Source organism: Epinephelus fuscoguttatus, linkage group LG4 (genome assembly GCF_011397635.1).
Source record: "Epinephelus fuscoguttatus linkage group LG4, E.fuscoguttatus.final_Chr_v1".
Taxonomy (NCBI): domain Eukaryota; kingdom Metazoa; phylum Chordata; class Actinopteri; order Perciformes; family Serranidae; genus Epinephelus; species Epinephelus fuscoguttatus.
Window position 1 is genome coordinate 20,663,242 of NC_064755.1, and position 26,573 is coordinate 20,689,814.

At 41.3% G+C, this 26,573-nt stretch overlaps 1 protein-coding gene across 2 annotated transcripts; it reads right to left on the reverse strand.

Moving 5' to 3' along the window:
• Positions 1-3,057: 3,057 nt before the first annotated feature.
• Positions 3,058-25,027, reverse strand: slc17a8 (solute carrier family 17 member 8). 2 transcript variants are annotated; one of them, XM_049574080.1, is made up of 12 exons: positions 24,927-25,027; positions 22,175-22,430; positions 21,838-21,956; positions 14,401-14,515; positions 11,838-11,925; positions 10,973-11,059; positions 8,123-8,265; positions 7,844-7,993; positions 6,548-6,680; positions 5,934-6,044; positions 4,891-5,018; positions 3,058-4,486 (listed from the first exon to the last, which is right to left on the reverse strand). In XM_049574080.1, exons 1-12 carry the CDS (start codon positions 25,025-25,027, stop codon positions 4,157-4,159), a joined length of 1,761 nt encoding a protein of 586 aa, XP_049430037.1. In that variant the 3' UTR covers positions 3,058-4,156. The 2 variants fall into 2 exon arrangements, with proteins under 2 accessions (XP_049430037.1, XP_049430038.1); XM_049574081.1 differs by lacking the exon at positions 7,844-7,993 and having other exon boundaries at positions 8,132-8,265.
• Positions 25,028-26,573: the final 1,546 nt, after the last annotated feature.

A 26,573-nucleotide genomic window follows, 5' to 3' on the forward strand; every position in this document is an offset into this window, starting at 1 on the left:
TTATTCCAGACAGACTGTACTGTGAGTGACGTCCGCACTAAATAACAGGAACACACCCTGGATAGTGTCATAATCACCCACATGATCTGCAAGGACGGCCAGCAACAAAAGTGTTAAAACTTTTCATAGATCACCAGATGTACAGTGTTAAACATCTGTGTATGTGTATATTTCACAATATAAGGACTCCCTCTAACTTTAATCTTATCAAGCAGTAGTAGGTTTTGTAGAAGTGAGTCAGATAGTGGTGAGAAATATCCTGTCCAGTAATTATCTTCTGTGGTGAAAATGAAGCAGGCGGATAAAGACAGATAAGACAGAGGATGTTTACTACAGCGTGATGGAAAACAGAGCAGTCTTTGGAATATTTAAACATATCTAATTCGAGCTCACTAACATAAACAGGCAGCACTAAGGACACCCTATTCTGTCAAGGAGTTACATAATATAACAAGAATCTATCATGTGTGTATATATATGTATGCAATGGATTGTTCTGCTGGGAAACCTTTGGTTCTGGCATTCATGTGGATACCACCTGACACGTTCCACCCACCCAAACACCATTGCAGACCAAGTACCCCGCCTCATGGCAACAGTACTCCCTAATGGCAGTGGCCCCCCAGCAGGATAATGCACCTTGCCACACTATAAACATCGCTCAGGAATGGCCCAAGGAATGTGACAAAGACCTCAAAGTGACAGCCTGGCCTTCAAATTCCCCAGATCCCAATCTGAATGAGCATCTGTGGCATGTGCCATGAACCCACCTCACAACCCACTGGACTAAATGGATCTAAGCAAAGTTATTTACTTCACCTGTCAGTGGTTTTAATGTTTTGGTTAATCGGTGTGTGGTGGTGATGGCGTGTCCTCCTCAAGCTCAGAGTTTGAAGGTTCTGAACAGTATCTTAGCTGTTCCTAGGACTGCACTCTTCTGGACAGAGAACTCAGATGTTGTACCTAGAACCTGCCGAAGCCACTCTCCCATTCTGGGGGTCACAGCGCCCAGTGCTCTGATTACCACTGGCACCACTGTTGCCTTTACTCCCCACATCTTTTCTAGCTCCTCTTTCAGCCCTTGGTATTTTTCAGTCTTGTGTTTCTTCCTCCTGGTGTTGCTGTCACTCTGAATTGCTACATCTATCACCACTGCCTTCTTCTGTTGTTTGTCGATTGACACAATGTCCGGTTTATTAGCCATCACTAGTTTGTCAGTCTGGATCTGGAAGTCCGATAGGATCTTAGCTCGGTTATTCTCCACCACCTTCGCAGGTGTCCTCCATTCTGACCTTGGGACTTCTGGCCCATACTCACTGCAGATGTTCCTGTACAGTATGCCAGACCTGCTATTATTGCAGTCATCGGATACCCCGTTGGTATAATAAACTGGCCAACATTGGACATATATTGAAATGTATTGAACATTGGACCAACTGTATAAAGGGCAGATTGTGTCTTCTTGAAGGCTTTATGTCAATGATTTAAATGAGCTGGAGAGGTGGAAACAAATTTTAAAAAGCTGAATTGTACTATACAAAACATGCTCTGCTACTTTCGTTCATCTTTTAAAACAGCTTCTCTTTATTCATGCTATCAGCACAGCTCTGAGGATAGCAGAATCAGTCGGTCCACCACCTTAGTCTTGTTTCCACCAAGCAGCCCAGTTCAGGTTGTTACACATTACAACGGTTATTTTTGCATCTCTATTGTCAAAAGTTGTGGATGGTACCACTCCATTCGGTCACTCCATTTTTGTTACCCCTCTGTTAAGGTACCTAACACACTGATCCATACTACAAGGAGCTAGAAACACTGCAGTCTGTTGAATGGTCAAGAGAGAGTCAGTGCATAAACAGACCATTTTTAAAAAGTCCATCAATTATGAGAGAGAACATAGTCTATTCTTTTTTGTTTTGAAAATGTCGGCATGCCAACCCATTCTGAGCAAGATCTACGAGGTGCTGATGTTCCTCTGCATTGCTGGCGTAGAGGAAATAAAGTGAGAGCCTGACAAAACAGTCAGAGCAGCGGCTACTACTATCTGGTAATAGCCCCACCTATTTGAGAGTTCTCTCTGCGCTGGTAACGCAAAACAGATCTAGAGATTAGGTACATGTCCACATAGGTTAAGTATTGGTTGTAAAGGTACTTATACTGAAAGTGAAAACGTTCTTGATCCAGACTGAAATATCACAACAAATGCTGAATGGATTGCCATGACATTCCTGGTGATCATTCATGAAATTTGGTCAAGATGTTCATGTATATCTCGGGATGAATTGCAATAATTCCCGTGATCATTTAATGTTTCATCTAGCAGCATAGGCAGAATATTAGACAATAAGCCCCTGGCCAAGGACACCTAACCCCAACCTAGAGAGCAGATACGCTAAAGCCCCTTTCCCACTTTCAAGACAAATGAATCTCTAGCAAAAGTTCAGTAAGGTAGACAATACTTTTCATGCTCAGGCTGAACGTTTTCTTCCTCATTCTACCATTCACTCCTTGCACGCACGCTCACTCACTATCTCACTCACTATGAGTCATCCGCTGAATCACAATCAACCAATAGCACAGCGACACACCTTCTCTGTCAGCCTATCATCTTACTGCTCCTCATTTTAAATATGGTTCTTACTCTGGTGTAGTTCTTTCTTGTTGCCACCATGCGCATCCTCTACCTCTCTATTGCCACCTAGTCTTTACAGATTCATCAGCCTCGTCTGCCTCAGCTGCATCAGAGTCAGCAGCCACCACCACCAGTGTCTGGACTCCATTAGGTCTGTTAGGTTCATCAGATGTCCCTAGATCACAAAATATCTCCCTCTGGTGAGACTTTATAGTAGTCATCGGTATTTACTGTCTCCAGCTTTGATCTGCTTTGATCAGCAGTGATGGAAATACAACACTCGGGTGGATGCGTCAACTTCTGCCCCTTTGCCAGCACAATGCAACAAAGGACTGCCACAAAGTACAGCCCTGGAGAGCTGCTAGCATGGCGTTAGACTCTGTTTTGTTCTCCATTGCACACAGTTTGCAATTTGATGATTATCTTTATAATTTCTTTGAATACACACATTAACATGAACCTCATACAAGTACTCAATATTTCAAAACCTCCACAGGACTTTATGTCTCTAAACAATCTCATTACATAATAGAAATGTAGTTTATTACATCTCCAGTGTTTTCAAGTAAAGTGCAAATCAAATCAATGCTCTCTCAAACAATAAGATAATAATTTACTGTACAAAATGTCTCTTCTTTAGCAGTAATGATAAACAGTGAGTGTTCCCATACTCTTTTATGATTAAACATTACAGTACGTTGTTTTTAGAACCAAACTGGGTCTCCATGTATCAAACACTGCGGAATTGCAAAAAAGACAAACACCTGGAGAATAAATAGTTACACTAAATGCTTCATGGAGTGACGTCAGCACTGAACTCCCCATCCATTACGTCCCATTATGAGCTCACAACACCATAAATAATGGAGCTACCATAATGCCGGAGGAAGTGCATGGTGAACCAAGACCTGCTCGGACGAGGAGAGCGAGCTAAGCGGCAACAAAGTGCAATCATTCAGCAACAGCAAATACATACAAGCAAAATAAATAAAAATAAGGCTCATAACATCAACACTGCTGTTAAACCCATTATTACATTCCAGAAGCACATCTCTTTTCATGTTGCATAGCTGACACAAAACATTTTAAAAACTGTTCACAGGGAAAGTAAAGTCAGGTTTAAAAGCTGATATGTGTTTCTAACATTCTTTTAACACAGTTGGTTCGTGAATGTTGGTCTGTGGTTCACTTTCTGTTACACTAAGCATACTAGTCTACAGTTTATGTCAGTGTAGATTAAATCTATTGTTCTGATTATATCATGTATTTGTTGTTTCCTTGTTTCTTATTTTGTCCTAATGGATTTATAATAAACATTATGCTTGATTTGATCATTTTTTGACGTTACTGTACATCCCAGTTATACTGGAGTATTGACCAAAAATGAAAAACGTCCGTCTTGAGGTACATATGATGTTGCTGCTCCTGTCACTTCTCTGATGTTTCTGACATTTCCACAGGTGTGATATCAATCTTTAAGCCTCCTCCAGAATGTTTTGGAAGTCCTTTGCCCCACAGGGCGTCTCACTGGTAACGGTCCTGGTAGTCACCATTCCCAAAATGTTCCTCCTCCTCCTGCATGGTCACCCCTTTCTTCTTTTTCCAGCCCTGTATTCGACCAGATGAATTGTCTGCGGTGCCGTAACTCCTTTTTGGAGCCACCGCACTCTCCATGTTGAGCTCTGACTCTTCAGCCAGCTCGTCCTCATCAATAATGCCACATCTATCCTCGCTGGTGCTCTCAGGGTTGGCCCAGTCCTGCTGCTCTCCCGAGGCAAAGATAGCGTAGAAGATGACTCCTGAGTAATGCACCATGGACGCAATAACAAAGACATTCTGCCACTCCAGACGAGTCTGTGGGGAGATGAATGGAGTCAATGAATTTCCTCTCCAAAGCTGAAGTAGCGTTGTAAATCTACTGCCTTACTCTTGGCACTGGAAAAACTGTAACTGCAGTGCGTATAATAAATTTTACAGAGAAATAAATTATTAACAACTGCCACTGATTGGTGCAAGATTACATACACTGACTTTGGGTTTCACCAAAAACCAAACCTGCTGTGTCAGTGAACACTGTTCCTAAATTCCCTGTTATGTTTTATACCCTTATAATTAAAAACAATTTCAACAGAATATGAATAGGAATTTAATCACAGTCAAGATAAGAGCAAAATACCCAGGATGAATGACAACTAATCCCAGCAGGTCTGTTATTATATGTGCCAAATTGTCACTGTTATGAATCGATCTTGCTATACCTTGTGTTTTGTCAGGGCTCCAACAATCAGAGGACACACCATTCCTGACAGCGTTCCCACCCCATTAGAAATGCCCATCAGGATGCTGGCATAGCGAGGAGCAATATCCAAATGATTGACGTTAAAACCTGAAGACACACAGAAACATTTGACTAACCATGAACATGGTTTAGATTTTTTGGTTGCCTTGACAACAGTCTATAAAGTATTTAGGAGAAGTGCCGTGTGAGGGCTTGGCAAGCTAATGCACGGATGCAGCATGACATCCAAAGGAAGTCTTCCATAATACAAAGGATAGAAAGAAAACAGTCCTGTCTCCCAGAAATGATGTTATATACAACTAATTTGAAACAGAAAATACATTTTGAAGGCACATTGCGACGTGCACTACAACATAATGAAAAAATGTTGCTTATTCATGGCAGGTTGAAATCTGTTTTTACTGAACATATCAGCAAAATGCTCACTGACAATGTATTAGGAGTTATTTTCCACCAAAATATCTTGCAATAGTATTTACTGTGACAAGTTACTACAACATAATTTGTTTTGATTACCTTTTTTTATTAACATACAACTGACATCACAATGTTTCCCAAACCTAAACCGAAGGACTTTTGTCACCTAGACTTAAGACAGGAGTCTGGACACGAACCCGAAGTTCTGGCAGAACTAGGTCTCACACTTCATACATCAGCCATCCTCCCCAACCACCTCTTTCTAAAGCCTATGTGGTACATGAATGTAGAGTTTCACTCTCTGACAGACACGCTGTCTCTGAGCATAATCCAGGCAGCAATCTGGGCCCCTATTCTCAAATTTTCAATAGCTTATCAGGGCGTTCCATTTCACTCTCCATTATTTCTTGTGAATTGTACATGTACTTTTTCTTTGTCTGTTTCTGTGAATAAATTTGTAGGGAAAAAAAAAATACATTGCCATAACAACATAATTAAAAAAGAGCAATATCCTGTCTATTTGAATGTTTTTATTGGACCTTTTCAGGTAAAACATTTGTTACCATGGTGCAGATGTTGCAATACCTGAGATGGCGAATCCACTGAACCCTACAGCCAGAACGAGGAAGGTGATGGCGACCCCTCGAGTGTGAGAAAACCCCACCACCAACAGCAGAGTAGCCTCCATACCAAACCCTGTAAAAATACAGGACCAGACAACGTGATGTAGGAAACAACACCATCAACATTTTACCCGCAGCATTCCCACTGGACTACTTTACAACTAAAACATTTTCCTGAGGTACTTTTTGTACACTGTACTGCCATGTTTTTAAATACGTGTTGTTTTTTATCAGTTCCTAAAATGTACAGAAAACGTTCAGCAAAAGACATAGCTGACACAAAAAAGACTTTATCTCCTTAAATCTGTACACACCAGTACCAGTTAAAGCTAACAGAGCACAAGAGCAATGACTGACAGTGATACGGAGATTATTAAAAAAATAATATAATGTTACTTTAATGTTTACAGAAGAAATAATTAACATTTCACCACTTTCACAACTACTGGCTCATGCAAGAATGGTTGAAAACCCTTATTGGGCACAATAAGTATAAAACTGGAGAGTGGATCTTTTAGTTTCCAATATAAAGATAAATAATGACAAAAAGTATTGCCTCTATTTACCACAACGTACCTCCACAGTTCATGAGTTTCCTCACATTTGTGGTAGACATGATTTTATTACTGCGTAAGAAGTCAGCCAGCTGCCCTCCGATAGGAACTACAATTGTCATCACCATGTGGGGTACGGCGGACAGGATCCCCACCTGTTGTGAGATCACACAATCAGGAAGTCATAATGTAAAGCAACCCTATTATTAAAGCTGGAGTAGGAAGTTTCATTTTAGTATTTTGGCACTCATAATAAACTTTCAGCATTTTGTAGTTACTAATAATGAGAGCAAACTAGACTTCTGCACCTCATTTTGGCTCTGTTTTCAGACTTTAGAAAATCTAGCCTATGATGGGAGACTTTGGCCAATCACAGGTCATAATGGCTGCTGTATAAATGCAGACGCACGTGCACATCTCTTCAGTGAAAGCCTGATTCAATGGTAAAGACTCCTGCAGAAAAAGATGCTATTCAAGCTTGGCAACAACTGCCCACACTGCAGAGCAACCCAAAAAAGGAAGATGGACTTATCAAAAAAAAGAGAATCTGACAATAAATGAAACAGAACATATCAGCAAAGTGTTTCGGAGATGAAGAGAAGATGTTGCTAATGGTTTAGCCCTCTGTAGACCGGAGCTAAAGGTTCATGGCTGTGGCATCAAGTTCATGTTTATGTAGCTTACATTAGTGAGAGCATCGAATTACAGTGTGTCCTCCCCTTCACTTCTGGAGATGGACCCCTAGTCAGTGGCTGCAGCATCTTGAATCCAGCCAGCGCAAACCCAAGCTCTGGGGGACCAGAAAGCCCCAACTCACTGCTATGACACATGAGAGCTGGCACTGCTGCTGGCCCAAATACTGTTATGACACCTGGCGCTGGGGGGGGTTGCATTGGCAAAAAATCAAGCCACTACAGCTGACGACTGAGGGTCCATCTTTGGAGCTGTTGCACATTCGCCCCCTGGTGAAGCAGTCCACAGGGGCGGGGGGTGGGGCATAGGAATGGTGGGGTGGTTAGCTAGCTAATTCTTGTCTGATAAACAGAGAGAAGGCGAGAGTGGACAACTCTGCAATTAAATGACAAATAAATCAACATATGGGAAACACTGAGTCACTGTATGAAGTGTGTGGTCGTCTGGTGGGCAGGGCTTAGGAAAGAGAGGTTAGGGAGAAGAGCTGTAGGAGGAGGGCAATTTTCCTTCTCTGGACTTCTGCCTACCCCAGCTTTAATGATCTTTTTTGATTTTTATTTTTCATAGTCAGTTGAATGGTTATTGTGAAATATGGTATATACTATACAAATATAGTGAGGCCAACCTTGCTGATGGGGAAGCCAAAGACTTCCTCAAAATATGCCGGCTGGCTAATGAGGAGCAGGTAGAAGGTCCAGCTGCGGCAGAAGTTGGCCACGATGATGGCATAGACGGGCATGGATGTAAAGAAACGACGCCATGGAGTCTTGAATTTCTGTGATTGGGAGACAGAAGCCAGTGTATACCACTTATAATGTGTGTGTGGAGATGTCAGGATTTTTGCAGAATGATCAAACATTACTCTGTGATACCCTGAAAGTGGCAGCATGTTATGCACACACACCTCAGTGACACTCAGTTGGCGCATTGTTTCACCAATGGTGGTCTCGATGTACGTCCTCTCCTCGTCAGAGATTGTGGGATGTTCAGCGGGACTTCCATATGCCAGCAGGAGCCACATGACATACCATATGATCCCAAAAACACCTTTTCATAAAATGACAGCAACAAAAAATGACAATTATAGTGACGACTTTGTGAGACGTAGGACAGACTAATTAAAACAAGGCAGAGCTTTCTCTTTGCCACAAGATTTTTCATTATTAAAAATGAAGTGAACAAGGTATGAGTCACACAGCCCAGACAGGAAAATGCTAATTTACATCAATAAATCATGAGATTATATCAGAGCTGAACCACGGTAGATTTTTATTAAAACACATTTGGCAAAGTATGAATTTTATGTCAGTGTTAATCATTTTAATCAAACTCTAAAGCAATTCAGATAACGCTTACTGTGTGAAGCATACAAAGTACAGCTGCCAGTGCCCAGTGTGTATAATGACTGACTCAAACCCTTAAAGGATAACTTCGGTGTTTTTCAACCAGGGCCCTATTTCCCCATGTGTATGTGTGTGTATGATTCATAGGTACAACTTGTTTTAAAATTGGTTCAGTCTTGAGGGAGGCATATGCAACCGGGAGCCGCTAAACAAGCTAAAACGGTAACGGGGGCAAATGCGTCCCGTATAAGTTTGTGCTTTAAAAGTGCTTTTTTTCGCCACTGACCAGTTCAGATCGCCAGTGCTATCTCTGTAAATAGCATACTAAGAGTTTCCCTTACGTCTGGGCTGTGACGTCATCTCGCGAGAGACCCTATAGCATATAGACCATAACATGAATAGGTCAAATATATATAAATTAGTAGGAATGGTTTTAATCCACGGGTGTAAAAATGGATCCTATGCAAAAGCAGTCTCTGTGGGCCCCCTGTCCTTCCATACTAGATCTATGTCTCTCTTACACGCCTACTGAATTATTTATTTATTTATTTTTTTTACAAAGTCAGTTTGATTTCTTTCTTGTCATTTTTGCAATTTCCCTTTTTGGGGGAAAGACAGGACAGCATATGTCAGTGCTCCAGCAGAATAAGCAGTCACATCCTTGTCTTTAGCTGGATTTAGAAACAAATCCCACTGCAAGGGTGGACTGAACCATTTTGCACCTCTAAAGGGTGAGAGGAGCCTTAGAGAGCCTCCAGTATATTTTAATGCAAAGTTCAGTCTTTCAACCAACTTATCCAGCCAATTTTAATTAAGTTATGGCAATAATCACTTAGAAATAATACATTACAAAAAACCCCAAAACTATTCATTCCAGGCTTTTCGAGGGCCCCCCTCCCACTGGGGCCCTGGGCAATCAGTCCCACGTTCCCCTACTACGACGCCTCTGTTTACATCCATTTGTTAAAATGGCAACAAACTCAAGTGTTGTTAACCTCAGTTTTAAAATTATTGGCAAAACACAGAGATCCCTTTCATGGTAGCAAGTAGTTTGGCAGTTTGTGAAATATTCGTATTTGAGTGTTACATGAGAAGATCAGTACCACTTTTATGTCTGTATGAAGCTACTGTCAGCAGCCAGTTAGCTTAGCGTAGCACAAAAACTAAAATCAGCTAGCCTGGGTTCGTCCAAAGGTAAGATATTAGCCCTTTTTAGATAAGAATTATGCAAATTTGCAGGAAAGCCCAATCAGTCTTTTTTCAGCATTTTTCGGGGCAATGGGGACGTGAGCAAGTAACAAAATGTGTAGCTGAGCGTGTGACGTAAACAGTGACGTGGGAGGGAAGCCGCGGCTAGTCAGGTGGCGATTCTCTCGTATGTCAGCCCGTTCTTCACCGTTCCTGTCATCAGACGGTTAATGGCCTCTTTGTTTGCGAGGGCAAGGAGGGTGCGCAATTCCTTGTCTCCCCAGTTGCTCATCTTTACAGTGTCTGTCAGGTTTGCGTTTCCCTCTTGCTACTAGCTGCTCACTAATTCCTGCTATCAGCTGTTTCCTGTTTATCCACCGCCAGTGGGTTGCACGTGCGGTGTCATCAACAGCTCCTCCCACAAGTCATCAACAGCCCCTCCCGTTGCGGAAGGCCGCCTACCCAACGAGGCGGAAAATTGGGTGCCTCGGATCAACTCGCCATTCCGCCTCTGTGTGTATAAATGCTCACAGCTGGCCGGAAAAATGGCCCAACATTTGCCGGAAAATCTGGCAGTGTAAAAGGGGCTACTGTGAAGCAAGGGCAACAAAGAATTCTCCGTAAACTAAATTCCTTTTCTGTCAGTCCCGTCGTCCTCTGCCATTTCCATCAGTCTTTGAGAGCCTTCTGTGTTTTTCATTTATCTGCTGATTTCACAGCCGCACATTGAAAGACATAAACATTGTTTAAATCTGCTCTAAGATCACAGGAATGACACTACAGGACTTGACTGGTTTTAGCAATCAATAAATCCTCCAGAAAGCTGCAACTATTTTAGCGTCTTCTGGACATGTTGCTGCAGGCTAATTTCTCTGTTGCCATCAGGGTGTCGTTACGCTTTACCTGCTTATAAAACTAACCAGTATTCAAAACCTTTAGATCCCTCTGCTATTTGTCTTTTAATTTCTCTATATTATTCCACTGAACTCCTTAGCATATTTTTTTATTTCTGTTTTTTTTTTTATCTTGTTACACATTTACTTATGTGTCTACATGTTACTGTATGGTATGTTATAGGATGTGTATAATGCAAGCTGTTTAAACAAATTGCCCCTGGTAAGATTAATAAATTTGTTTGAATCTGAATTTGAATTTAAATTTGAGTGACTGAAACATTTGTGCCGATTTTGTGTTTGTAATGTTTATTCAAGCATCAGTGTTACCATAGACATAGAAGACCGAAGACCATCCGACGTACTGAACGAGCACTCCAGCCAAAGGCATGGCGATCACTGCTCCTGCGTAGGATCCTGGGAACAATTGATGTCAGATGTCAGTGTCAAAGTATGATTATACCAGCGGGAATATCAGATCACAGTGGCATAAATTATGTTATATAAATACAATATTATATAATATTATAATATATATTAAATCAATACATACTGAGAAAATGTTTTGTCTCTTTATATTTTCTTTTCACAAGTTTGAATATACCAGAAATATTCAACCTAATGAGGTTTCAGTGTAACAGCCTTCAATAGCACAAAAAAATACACCATAGTGAAATTGTGTCTGAATAAAAAGAAACACATCAAAGAAACACATTAGTTTCGTTGACTAAATGCTGAGTCGTTGGCATTGCCGAGACAGAGAGGGCATGTTAATGTGTTTTCTATTATCAGACAGATTCATGAACACCATGGTTTTGAATGGAGCAGGGAGCATGAGAGTGCTTTTGGACTGTAAGCAATGTGACACTTCATTTAGGTGAATAGAGGGAGAAGCGCCGTCTGAGTACGCAGGTGAGCCGTGGTCATTTACAGACAATGTCAAGAGGGTTTTGATGCGTGGGTTGTCATGGTACCAGTTAAAAGGGCAACGTGGTTATTTTAATTTCAGTAGAGACGGCAGTGGACTAAATCTGCAAAACAAAATTACCTCTCTCATGTTCATTTACTGACCAGCCTCACACGGATGGACAGGGTTGTGTGAACTGGTTTGTGTCAGTGCAAAGCTTTGTGTTGTGGTCAGTTTGGGAGCGTTCACTGAGTATTTTGACAAGAGGAAACCAGAGGCAACGCTCACCACAGAATGAAGTTGTGGCCAGTCGACTCCGTTCAAGAGGTGGCGCCCATTTTGACCACATCCCGTGACATGCTGGATAGGTGACACCCTGGCAGGGACATGGTGTGGAAGATGTCAGAGGTCAAAGATTGACTGGGAGGAAACTTGGGATTTATCTGGAAATGCTTAAAAAAATGTTTGTTGGAAATACACTTGTTTGCTTTCTTGCTGAGAGTTAGATGAAAAGATTGATACCACTCTGGTGAGTGCATGATAAATATGAAGCTACTGAATAGAGTTCGTTAGCTTAGTTTGACCCAAAAACTGAAGCCATCTGGCCTGGCTCCTCTAACGATGAAGAACACATCATTATTTTGCTTGTTTAATCAGTACACAAAACAAACAGTAAAAACAACTAGAGACCATCTTTCAATGAGATCACTCCAGTAGCGATACAGTGACCCACAACTTCAAAACTTAAAACAATTTGGGCCAGGAGTGTAAAGTGGAGGGGCCAAGGATTTACGACTTCCTACTGCCCCTATTCTAGCACGTTGACAAAATCTGTTGACAGACAAGCGAACATGTAACACCTAGCAAATACTCAAAACAGCCTCTGTGGTAGTTCCCAATACAATTGACCTATGGCTAAGCCACGCCCCCCTCCACTAACTCAGACAAACTATCAACATTCAGTGACGGGCGCTATGGCAGGTGTCACAGTACACAGCATTTCGCAGGAGGCAATTGATGATTTTTGGAGACATAACGATCAGATGTCATTGAGAAGTAAGCAAAAGGGCCGAAACTACCCATTGGAGGGATATATTCACCATTTCATTGTTGAGAAGCTCGATGAAATGTTTACATTACAGGCCAAAATTTACAGGCCACAGTGTACGCTTGTGAACCGCATCTCGTTGCTGTCGCCATCAAAGACAACAAGATAAAGTGCCACTAAAGTTAAGTTTTTTGGCTCAGAAAATGAGAAAAGGATAACGGCCCTTTTACCATCTTTACCAAGAGTGTCTCTCCGTTACTTTGGTGCTACAGTATTTACACTGAATCATTCAGCATAACGTTTGCCAACCTTTGTTATCTCTGCGCTTTCAGATAAGTTAATGAAGCTAAGCTCCAGAAGTTAACGTTAGCTTAACTAGAGCCCTTTGGACAACAGCTAACAATGATGTATGATCACCAAAGTACAAAACTAGAACGAAACAGGCTAATGAACTCCCAGCAAACAAGGTGACATGATGAACAACGCAGCTAGGAGCTAACGTCAGGCTAACTTTAGCTAACGTTAGCTAGAGATGTTAAAGATAGCTTTATATTTCTTTCCAGCAAAGTGACAATATGTTGCCTCAAACACGGTGTTGACTTACCTTAAAACAGATGTAGACATCATTCACGTTGAGTTGATGTTGTGGTCTAACGTTACCACACAACTTTATCCAAAGGAGACACTTTTCTCGGTTGAGATGTGGTTTAAAGTGTAAAAAATACACCCCATCGCCCAGCCTCTCAGGATACCTTGTGTTCAGAGTTGCATGTACCCCATGCACACCGTTTAACCATTTTTAAACCGAAAAAGCTCATAAAACCGAACAAAACTGACTTTCTGTAATGCATTTCAATGGACGTCCAGGCAGAGAATGTCCAAGTGTATGGGAATGGCTGTGCGCACTGTGATTGGCTCATTGCGTTTGAGGGCAGGACTTAGCCATAGGTCAAAAGGCCCTAACACATCAAGCCACTGGCTTTTTTTGGGCCAATTCAGCATGTTGAATCAGCATCAACTGAGCCCATCAGTGAACGAAATCACTCTGATTGGCATGAGAAAAGAAACTGAAGTGAGGAAAGTAAACAAACTTCTGAAATTCCATTTAGCGCTTCAGCAGAAACATTTTGTGATGGTTTGTGTAATTGTTCACTGGTGCATGGTAAATATGCTTTGTTCTTTCAACACTGGATTGTGTCCAGATGGTCTTTCAGTTTCCCATTAGGGTGATGAGTACAGACTACTGCCGTCTGCTGGTGTGGAGAGTTATTTCCTCTCACACGGGCGCAGGCCGTCAGCTGTAGTCTTTGCGGTGTGTTCATGTGCAACTTTTTGGCCAAACCACAGGCGACATGAGGCGACACAAGAGTTGGCTCTCACTGCCACTAGTTCTTTGAAGATGGTTTGGAGTGTCTGGGCCTTTAAGTTGTGGATAGTGGGAGTGATCCCATCACAAGATGGTCTCTAGTTGTTTTTGCACTTTGTAAAAATTTGCACAATTATGGTATAAATTAAACTTACAAGATACAACGCGAACCAATCACTGAGCTTAAGAGTTGCTAGTACTGTTAAAGGATTTTGTTACATTCAGACAGAGCCAGGCAACCTGTTTCTCATGCTGATGCCAAGCTAAGCTAACCAGCTACTGGCATCAGTTTAAGGTTCATCTTATAAACATGACAGTGGTATTGATCTTCTCATCTAACTTTCAACAAGGAATCAAATATGCATATTTTTCCAAAATGTTTAATTGTTTCAAGTCGAACGTTTTCACCTTTTTACTGACAACATGTTTTTTCTTACCTCCACTAAGCCCTGCAGGATGCGGACAAACATGACACAGCCGTAGTGCACCCTCGCTGCTGACGGGATGAACATGTTGAGCACTGATGTCAGGAAAATGGCAGCCCCAAACACCCTGTAGAAATACTGGAGTGTCATCATATTGTGTGGATAAAAGTTAGGGGACGGTTAAATCAAAGTCCTGCCTGTTGATTCAGGTACTTATGTGGACATTTCCTACACCTTTTGTGATGACTGGCTCAACGGTTAAAGAGTACGGTCCATATATGTGCTGAGCCATGCCCTCTCTAAAGGTCAGTGGTCAATATCATCTAAACACAATGAGATATCAACAACCTTTCGATAACTTTTGATGAGCTCGGTCCCAGTGAAACCAGTGACCACAGATTGGTATGATTAATGTTGGTTTATGGAAATGCATGACACACATGTATCTGTTTGGAAGGTGACTGCTGTGAGACTCAAGGAACACCACAGTGCCTTGAAAAATAAAATCAAGAGTACATCTCAAGTCATCATTTTGATGATTATATTTTATTCTGCTGAATATTTTTCTCGTTATTGTGTTTTCAAATATTCTAATACACTTCTTTGCCATGAAACTTTGAACTGCAGCTGTGTTTGAAAGGTTCTGGGACAAAGAATAAACCTGCCTTTCCTTTAAGGTCTTTAGCCACGTAGACACATCATTTTTCTTTGGATGACCAACATGTAAGCCTGGACAAAATAAATAAATAAATATACAGATATATATATATATATATATATATATATATATATACACACACACACACACACATATATATATACATATATATATATATATATATATATACATATATATATATATACAGTGGTGTTTTCGGACACCCTTAAAATTTTACACAATCTCAAATATTATCATGAAATATTTGTGGAAAAATCTTTTTTGTGTTTCAAAAGGTGTGGCTGCATTAGACAGATACAAACAAATACAAATTATATTTTTTTGTTCATTGTTTACAAGAAAAACTAACAAAACTAAATTCTTGACAGTTTCAATATGTCAGTTCTCAACATTGTCGGTATCAAAGTCAACAAATAACAGAGAATGTGTTCAAAACTGAACAAAAAATAAATAAACCATCACATCATCAAATTAATATTTAGTAGTCCTGCCACTGGCACGTAGTAGTAGTCCTGGCTGGCATGTTCCCCACGAGCCTTTCACACTGTTGAGGGGTAATCTTGTCCCATTCTTCTTGAATTACTGCTTTTAATTCTTCTAAATTCTTTGGTTTATGCTTTGAAACAGACCTTTTGATAATCCACCACAGATTTTCAATGGGGCTCATGTCCGGGGATTGAGCTGGCCACTCTAAGACCTGGATACTGTGCTCCTGCAGCCAAGTTCTACTGGCCTTGGATGTGTGGCAAGGGGCATTATCTTGTTGAAACATCCAGTTTTTACCTCGATGGAACAGTGCACGCGTAGAAGGGAGCATGTGGGTTTCGAGAATGGTACAATACTTGGTAGAGTTCAGTGTGCCATCACAGACAGTGAGATGACCAACACCAGCAGCACTCATGCATCCCCAAACCATGATACTGCCTCCACCATGCTTGACAGTAGGTACTGTACATGCTGGAGATGATGTTTTGCCTGGCTTTCTGCGTACCCTCACATTAGTAGGAGGAAGATAAAGCTGGAAACTGGACTCATCTGACCACAAAATCTTCTTCCAATTCCTGGCTGTCCAGTTCTTGTGTGCCTGGGCCCAACGACGCCAGGCTAACCTCTGTCTCTCATTGATCAGGGGCTTCTTGATAGCCTTGTAGGACCTTAAGCCATGATCTAAAAGTCGGCCACGTACAGTGCGGGTGGAACACTGGACACCAGTTTGGTTTGACCACTGCTGCTGAAGCTCCTGTGATGTCATTCGGCGGTTTTGCCTGCACATGCGGATCAGGATGCGGGCATTTCTTGCTGAAAAAACCCTTGGACGCCCAGATCTTGGTTTGTCTTCCAAGCTGTTGGTTTGTCTGTATTTCTGCAGAGTGTATCCAACTGCTGAAGGACTGCATCTGCACTTCCTGGCTATCTGGCAGCAGCTGTACCCTTCCTGGCTGAGAATCTTTATCTTCAGGCATGTTTCCTGCTTTAGGTTCCTTGTTTTAGCCATTTTTGTGTCTGAAGAACTTTCAGATGTGCTGGCTTTATGTAGACACGAAGCTTGGCAACAAAAATTATGTCTTTTAATAAAAAGAACGACCTTCATCACTGGTACCAAAATGACCCAATACTCAAAATTTCTTATGTATTTTTATGGAACCAATTAATTTTAAGTTTTTAATGGCTTTTTTAGGATTTATTTAGTATTTTGGCTGTGACTGTACTAAAAGAAATTGCACTTGAAGACCTAAGAGTGATTCTTTATGCAATATTTCACAAATGCATGGGGTGTCCGAAAACTTTTTTCACCACTGTATATGTACTTGGCACACTTATATTTTCAGGCTATAGGGGTGCAAACAAGAACTCATTTGTGCTTGTACCCTGATATATCCATCAAACAAAGCATTTAATATCACACGACTGAAGCACGACTTTTAAACAACAGACCAACAAATACAAAATAATTTTTATGTATTTATTTATATATATTTTGTGTGTGTGTGTGTGTGTGTGTGTGTGTGTGTAGGAGAGAGAGTAGGTAGTAGAGCAATCTCAGAAGTAGTTGTACCACTTCTTTGCCGTCATCTTGTTGGCAATTTGCCTCTCAAGATCATCGATGTGCGACCTCATGGTGGTTTCGGTCTGCTCCATCTGCTGCAGAGTCTCCTTCAGGCTTTCTATGGCCTGAAGGAAGGATGCCATCTCTTCCTTCCACATGTTGCAATGACTCTGCAACTGCAACTTTTCAAGGCTGCTGCTAGTGCACTGCTCTCTGATGCTCCATCTGTAAGCGATGAGAGGTCTGGGATCTTTTCAGAGTCTTTTTAGCCTCCTCTGTCTGCTCGTGGAGAGTATTCATGTCTGTTTGAAGGGCTGCCTTAACTCCCTTCGCCGTCTTCAATTCAGCTTGCAGGTCCTTAATGATGGAGGTCTGCTGCTCATGATTTTTCTGAGCTTGCGCCCTCTCGAATTCCAGTTGGCTTTCTATTTGAAGCTCAGCACTGGTTTTAGCCACTGCAAGGAATTCCATGTGACGACAGACCTCCAACCTCTTGGCCTCCACGTTTTTATCAAGGGCCTCTTCCAATCCTCACCCTTCATCTGCTCCAGCTCAGCATGCAGGTCCTCACTGATGCTTGCCTGCTGCTCAAGATCATTCTGGGTTTCTCTGAGTGTTGTACTGATCCTTTCCAACTGCAGTGTTGTTTCGCTGGTTGGAGTGGTCAGGTCACAGACATTCTCCCGCTGCTCTTGGAGCTTGTCGAAGAGGTTGGCCAGCAAGTCCTCTCTGATGTCCAGGAGGACTCTCTGGCCTCTAGTTTCACAGCGTGGCGCAGGGTGGTGAACCCTGCGTAGAGCTAGTTTCGAGCAGTGCAACCCGAGGTGCGCTCAGTTTGGTAGTTTGGCAGACCAAGGTGCGCTGAGATGGGTGTGGCGGCACAACAGGGGAGGTGTCGACAGATCCAGCTTGGCGCAGTGACAGTTTCGTGCCCAAAGGCTTCGCCGATGGTGCGCTAAAAGCTCCCCAGCTAAAACCAGGTCTACTGTCAGCGCAGGCGGAGCGCAGCCGGTGTAGCGGAAGTTTGGCTGACTGGCAGACAGTGCGCACATCACCAAAACCTCACAGGCAGGTTTCCAATATGTCAGGCACATTAACAATGCAATAAATACCCACAAAAACCACTATTCAATGCAACTATCTGCAATCAGCACATAAATGTATCTATATCGACTGTCCCGTCACATCTGATGTCAGATCAAAGGGGATTGGCATCGTTTGGCACGTTTGGTACACGTAATGGAAACCCGTGGAGGTCTGCTCACAGTTCCGTATATTCGGACACTGCAAGCTTGGACCTCCCGGACCAAAACATCAGTTTCCTCCTGGGAGAAGTCTGGCCATCTGACGCTGCTGCGCTCTTCTGCCATGGTGAATTGAGGAAAGTCTCATTACGTCTTCGCGCGGCGCATTTAAGGGTGAGGAGAGGGGCTCATTTGATTGGTGTGATGTGAATCGGCTGTGTAAAACCCACTCCACGCCTTCTCTCCTCCCTCTTTCCGACTTGCACAGGTAGGAGGGACGGAGGTGGGAAAGAGGAGTAGCTGCGCCAGCGCGCACGGTGTGCCAAACTTGCAAAATCCAACCTGGCCACACCCAGTTGGCGAAGCGCAGGTGCGCTGCACCTCCACGTCGCCCGGTCTGCGAAACTAGAGGCCTACGTCTCTGAGCCTGGCCTCATCATCACCTAGTTCACAACGAACTTGTTCTTGTAGTGAACTTAGATAGAAATTCATTTGAGGTTCCAAGTCTGTAGAATATAATTCTGTGACTTGCAGGTTCGTGTTCTGCTGGACCTCTGTGTTATTTCTCGTTTCCCTTCTCGTTTGAGATTAGGTACGGTTTTGATCTGCACTGTCACAGTCAAAGGCTCTGTACCAAACTTGAGTCTGTGAGAAATGTGTCTGAACCACACCACAATTCGCAGCAAGCAAAATGATGTCATCATGACATCACAGGATTGCCTTGAACTTCAAAGACATGATGACATCATAACATTCTGTTCATTCTATTTTGTCTTTTAAAAAATTATATTTAGAATTTTTAACTTGAATTTAATTTCATCACATTTTTAATTCAAATTTAACTGGCATGAAAAAAAAGATGTTGCTGAAGCAGTTACATATTACATATTAAATATGCAGGTGCCACATATAAGGGTTCCATGTTATACTGATATAGTCTATTCTTTGATTGCTATACAAACCATATGAAGTAAAATATTGGGGGTAATTTTTGTAACATTTCCCTGAGTTTTTTGATTACTTATTTTTTAAGTAATCCATTCAAAATAATGTTCCCAAAATGTTCAAATAACCTCATGAACTAATGTTTTGGGGCTAATTTTCATAACATTTCCTTGAGGTTCTGTGTTGGTAACCTTTTAGGTAACCCTCCCACAATGTTCTAGAAAGGTTTTTTTTGTTCAACATAACATTCCCAATATGTTCCACTAACCACATGATATAACGTTTTTTTGTGACATTTCCCTTAGGTTGTGTGCTGGTAGCCTTTTAGGTAACCCCTCAGCAACGTTTTGGGAATGTCACAATAACATTAGTTCCAGGTCAGGAAAACTTGCCGTTGTAACATCTAGGGAACGTTATGCAGGATTGTCAAGAAACCTTCCTGGAACATTTGACCTTCCCAAAACGTTCTGGAAACATAACGATAACGTTATTTGGAAAAGCTGCCATTTTAACTTCTAGGGAACGTTATGCAGGAAGGTTCAATAAACGTTGCCAAATCCTCCCCAGAAATATTCCCAAAACATTTGGGAAACATTTGAAACAACAGCTGGATGAGAGTAAGGATTCTAATAATAAATAAATAATATTTACTTCAGTTTAAATGGAGCAGCTCTTTCAAGGAGTCCTATTTTCTACACGATTCTTCCACAGAAAGTCCTAAGAAACAACACATTGTTGACTTACGTTGTGATATTTGTCAGATCTGTCAGTAACAGGTAAAGACACAACAAACACATCTACCCAGAGCTGAAAGCTACTGTAGATGTCTAATATTGGCAGGCAGTATATCTCCAAATATCTCACGGCCAAAGCATCTCAGTCAGCCTTATAATGAGACAGATCTCACGCCTCTGTCTTTCATGCGCTGAGATAAAGACATCCCATTCAATCCGCAAGTTTCTGCTTCATCACCACGGTGCCGCTTAGCGCCCATCTCTTCTCTCCTTCACCTCATCCCCCCTTCCTTCTCTTTTTCCAAAACAGTGTGTAAGTGACACTTGTAATATTCCAGTGGCTGCTGTTTCAGAAAGAAATCAGAGGCAGGATCTTTCATTATTAACTCTGTCAGTGGCGTGTCCTCTTTTCCTGTGAAGCTTTTATTACAGGACTGCTATCTGCTCCATCAGCACGGCTCACCACACCATACCGCTTTAACCCTTTAACCACGCAGGCTGAGGAGGTGCTCTCCCAAAACCTTTGTCTTTTTTTAGTCTTTCTTAGTGGTGGTGGTGGTCATGGCTGCAGCATCCATGACATCACCATCAACTCGTGGAATAACATCAACAAAAGACAAAAAGACATGATCTGTCTGAATACCTCACATAGCATCACAGTTTCTCTGTCATGAGGGACAGCACCAATTGTCACTGCACTGTGTTTAGGGCATAGACTGTCAATATAAATACATTTTAAATGGTTTCAAATTGGGTTATCAATTAGGTTGTAAACACTAAATCATAAGCGACACATTAGATATAAAGGGCAACAGTGACCTGCTGTTTGCTAAATAGGACTGGTGACTCATGATTAAGATATAAAGCAGTGTCTGGATCTTGCCAAATAGTGACTCATCACTCATCACGACTACTGAAAACTGTGTTATAACTTGTTTGTAGTTGTTATATTGCTGTAAAAAGGGTTGAAAACTTAATCAATAACACAATTATAAACCATTTACGAGGCTCGTCTTGTTGTGGCGTGGTTGTTGCATATAACTGTTAAAGTATCCTGTTTTAATACCTCTTGCAACAGAGTGTGGAAATAAAGGTGCTGTTTAAAAACATCTCTTATTACATCTTTCATTTCATGTTTTGTTGAAACCTTAAATTAAGACAATTTTATCTAGAAAAAAATGTTACAAATGCAAGAAGTCCATATCAAGGGCTGTTGAGTGGTAGAAAGATTAGATATCATGTAAATATTACTTTAAAATTTCTTCAAAAGAAAGTAAATAAAAGCTAGTTTAATAACCTGAAATACACACATACAATTTTATGGGGGTTTTGTAATAAGATGTAAAGATAGTCTGAGTGAAATTTACTCATAAAGAGTGTTGTTGGGGATTTCCAGTAGTAAGTGAATGCCACTCCAAAAAATTTTCAGTCTAGGTTTCGTTGCAACATTAAGGGACACATATGGGTTGGGGGGCATCAGCCAATTAAGCACCAATTTGTGCCTTTTTTGTACAAATGTATTGTGTAAATGTCAACTTGTCAAAATAAAAGTCCTCTCCTACTTGCATCCCACTCACCCACCCACAAACATGAACACACACACACCTATGGCTGCAAGTAATCATTAGTTTTGCCATCAATTAATTCTTTGGTTTATGAAATAGCTGAGGAATTGTCGCGCACAAAGCAAAATCATCCAGGTGTTTTTCTAACCAAAAGTCTAAGTTTAATTTATGCTGACATAAAACTGAGATGACAGTGTCACAGTGTAACTATTGAAAGTCATGAAGTGCATGTCACCTGTTGGCAAACAGCTTGTTGGAGATGAAACCACCAGGGATCTGAGTGACAATGTAACCCCAGAAGAAGGAGCCGTGGATCAACCCCACTGTCTCCGGGTCCCAGTTAAACTGAGCTTTCTGGAGAGGGAAAATAAAAGAGATGCACGCTTAAATCTGGAAACTGCATTCATTTGGCATAATCTACCCGGCTGCATCACAGATAGGTTGATTAAAATGGTTAAAACTGCAATTTAGTTTACTTCTCTGGGGCCAGACTATCTTCTGTGCAACAAGAAAAAAAGACACACATTATGCATTTAAGTCCCCCAGCGTCCTGTCTGATGTGATCCAGCTACCTGAAGCACAGGAGTCCCATTGATGTAGACGGTGTTGTTGTTCACCATCTCCACAATGGCCACACCGAGGTTGCAGCGGATGCCAAAGGAGATGCAGAAGCCCAGCCCGCTGAGGATGGCGATGATGTAGCGCTTGGGCAGACCTCCACAGCTGCAGTCCAGCAGTGGGGGAGAACGTGGCGCTGAAGCCACCGGACGTCCATCCTCTGTCAGTTCAATGTTATCCTCTTCTTCTACGTTACTACCATCTATTTTCCTAGGACGCAAATAGCAGGGAAAGAAATCACAGTGAGAGCATGTGAACGTCAGTGGAACTAGTCAGGAGTAATCTGATCAGCTTGAAATAAAAATATCTGTCTTCATCCGGTTTTCTTTCTCATTTAGTCTTCCACCCTCAGTATCTAAAAATGTGCTTAAGCTAAATTTAATTTCAAGTCATACAAATATCTCCAGACTACATAATATTCGAATGATAACCACACCATAGTCCTACCACTTTTGTCTGTGATTTTGTAACACAGCACAGCAACACGAGTCTCTCTGCTCTCTTGCAGAGGGCAGGAGGTGAAGTCAAGACACACAACTTAAAAAGGTCACCACACTGCTGTGATCAGTTTGCTTTCAGGTGCAGCACTCTCCACACCTGATCCACTACCCAGAATCCATTTCTGTCTCTGTCCCCCTACTAATTGCTTTCATTAGCCTGCAGCAGATCTTTGCTACAATTCTTATCCAGCAAATTATACAGAAACTTCTGATAACAAGCACTCAGACCATCACTTTTTGAGCTCAGAGTTCTAGTGTCTTCACAGTTGTTATATTATACATCAATCTTTTATCATTAACTGCTTGTCCTATTCAGTTGACATTGGCTGAAAGGCAGGGTACACCCTGGACACGTCACCAGACTATCACAGGGCTGACGCATAGAGACAGACAACCATTCACACTCACATTTACACCTACAGGCAATTTAACGTCACCAGTTAACCTAACACGTATGTATATAGTCTGTAGGAGGAAACCACAAAACCCAAGCCGACACAGGGAGAACATGAAAACTCCACACAGTAGGGTCATGGCAGACTGGTGGGTTCAAAACTGGGAATCCTGCAGCCGTTTTATTATCTAGTGTGGAAATAATACACCGTTTTGAAAACAAAGCCTTTTGTGTCATAGTCAAAAAAATGGAATAATTTCAAAATATAGTCTATATATATAAGCTACATGATAAATGTCAAAAACAACAAATCAAAAGTTCACGCTCACTCTGGAAATGTGGCAAAACATTTCCATTGGTGCATTAAACAAAAAAGGCCACCAAAAAATGAACTTCCCAATTCTGAAGTCCTCAAAAGTCTGGTTTCCAGTATTTTGTTTATCTGGGTTTTTTTTGTTTGTTTGTTTGTTTTGTTTTGTTTTTAAATATAACATAAGTGTGTTTAGGGTAGCAGGACGTGATCAGTGTCAGACTCACATCATATATGAACTGTAGATGAAAAGTGTAACGAAATGCATTCAGACTAGGGGTATTAGTGTAAGTGGTTTGGTATGTAGAATGTGTATTTTAGTGTATTTATTGTGGTATGTGTATAGTGGTATGTCCATCGTCGATGTTTTAGACTGTATATATGTAGTAGCATTTTCAGCTGACATATAAAAGTCCAACTAGGGACAAGTGTTGAAAATTAGCAATAGCTATAAACTCTCTGTGAAACACATCAGTCCCATACTCTGTATTGGAACTATGTTAAATTGTATTGTTCCTGTAAAATAAAATAAAAAATAAAATAAAATAATTGTATATATAATGTATTATTTATTGATTGATTTATTGATTAATAGATTTATTTGAATCCCCATTAGTCACTACCAAGGTAGCAACTACTCTTCCTGGGGTCCACTATTATTACATCAGTCCCATACTCTGTATTGGAACTACATTAAATTGCATTGTCTCCATAAAATAAAATAAAATAAAATAAAAATATTATATATGTATATATATAGATAATTGTATTGTTATTATTATTATTATTATTATTATTATTACTAATAATAATAATAATAATAATAATAATAATAATGATCACTATTTTTGCAAAAAACACTGAGCAAATTGATGAATTACTCTGATTGTTCTTTAAATTGAAAGTAATGATTTTTTTTCAAAATCTACAATGAGTATATTATGTATAAAATATCCCCATTTTCCACTTGAGCATAATACAACCTAATGCATTCCTATTACACATGACAAAGGTGCATGCACATTAAGAATACACACACAAAATTCATATCCAAGGAAATTGCCTACTTAGTCCTTTATCTCTTAAAATGACAACAATCTCCCTCACAGAATGAGGGGCTCCCCCACCACACACACACACACACACACACACACACCACACATCCCTCTGTGAAATATGTATCAGATATGAAATATGTATTAATGTCTTAAAATAAAATCTGTGATTACATCACTGGCAATGTCTGGCAAGCACAAGAATCAAATATTTATTTATCGTCAGGATCTCTTAGAACATGCTGGGCTTAATGTGCTTGCTTCCAGGCTCTCCACAGCCCTCTGACAGCAGATGTTTCCATTACAGTTAGTTCATTTAATGAATCTCCACTGTGAACACAATACGTGGACAGCGAGAGAAATGCTTATCCTGTGCAGTCCAACAACATCTGAAAAAAACTGCAAACACATCCTCCTTCCCACCACTCTCCATACACACCCTCTCACCTTTGCAGCTTTCCTAGAGAGTCCCCCACTGTGCTCTTCACTTCCTCCTTCCCAGGCTTCAGCACCTGTTCCTTCAAACCAGCTAAACCACCAAAAGGCATTTTTCTCTGCGCCTATGTTTTTCCTCCCCCGTTATCTGAAAACAGTGTCTTGATTCCTCACTACACACTCTGTTCTGACAAAGAGAGAAAATCCACTAGAAGCTGTTCATCATCCTTCCAGAGTTTGTGGCACTGGGGTTGGCTCCACCTTTAAGTGGTGCCACGAATCCCTCAGAGGTAAGACGGGCTTGTCCTCTCCACTTTTCTGTGGTTTGAGGATTCAGTGGAGATGTGGAGGGGAGTATGGTGTTGAAGTATTCCTTAATGTCCACAGCACCATGCAGCCAGAGCCTCTGGAACTTGTCTCATCTTCTACAGATCCAGTGAAGAGAATGAAGAGAGCAGATAAAAGTGTAGAATCCAGGTTTTAGTCTCTAAGCATTGTGAGCTGGGCCCCCTTTTGTCTGCAGCTGAACTGAATGAACCGCTTAGATCTCCTCTCCATCTCATAACTCATCTATCCCTGGTGAGGAGGGGCAGGTGTAGCTGGTATTCCAAAACCCAGCCCCCTCACTTTACACATCATCATCGCCATCATCTCCCCAGCACCACCCCTTCAGGTAGTTAGGTTCATCTGATAGCAGCTCCAACAGTTAAATATGCATGAGCTTGACAAGTTGCATTGAGGAGAGACAGGAGAAGCTGGATGGCTGTGGTGTAAAACGGGAACAGGTGAAACCTTAGACGGAGCCATCAAGTTCCAGGTCTACACACCAGCTTTTCCATGACTCTTTTTCACAATGTCTGCATTTGTGAGGGAGCACCAACACCACATCTCTTATTTGACACTGATGGGCAATCCCATGAAATGTGTTCTTGCAAGCAGGGGGAAACTCACATCTCCAAGAGTGAGTTTCCTTCTTTTTAAATGTATAAATTGAGATTTTAAAATTTAAACAGTTGACCGGATGGTGTGGGCCTGAGCCTAAGAGCCTGTTTTAGCGTTGGGCTGCTGTGGAGCGACTGCTCAGCGTGATGCTGGTACTCCGGCTGTTTATGCACTCCATAAATACACTGAGAGCTCAGTCCCCAGTGGACACTCTTTCAATAAATAAGGTTCTTTGTACCAGAAATATCACAGCTCCATTACAGGAAATATGAATGGAGTGGACTTCTCTTTTGCAGGTATTGCATGGCATGGAAATAAGACACTACTTCAGAAATTAGATTGAAAGTTTGTGTGATCTAAGTAAATCAAATACCTATCTAAATAAATAGATTTTGGTGGCTTACAGTAGACAGTCTTTACAGCATAAATACAATTTTGAGGTTAACAAAATTATCAGATTTAACCAGCAAGACCTTTGATGCTTCAGTGATCACATTTTAAGTTAGTGAATGGCAATGACGCAACTATAATTACATAGCAGTCTGGTAAGGAGGCACATGCATACATCACAGTGGCAACAGTGCAACCAAACACTCCAGATGTTAATCAACTAAATTTTGAACTTGTTTCTGCTCCACTCAGCTGTACTGCTTCCCAGGAACTATAAAATGAGCCTAAACCACAATCATGCAGTTCTTAAATTTAGCAAACAGTTTT

What these genes read in the sequence shown, in the direction of transcription:
- slc17a8 (XM_049574080.1), bottom strand. Translation starts at nt 25,027, where the DNA reads ATGCCTTTTGGTGGTTTAGCTGGTTTGAAGGAACAGGTGCTGAAGCCT. An exon ending in AACAAGCTGTTTGCCAACAG is followed by an intron (nt 14,516 to 21,837) that starts GTGACATGCACT and finishes GTATTTCTACAG; the next exon opens with GGTGTTTGGGGCTGCCATTT. An exon ending in TTCGGTCTTCTATGTCTATG is followed by an intron (nt 8,266 to 10,972) that starts GTAACACTGATG and finishes TTTTATGAAAAG; the next exon opens with GTGTTTTTGGGATCATATGG.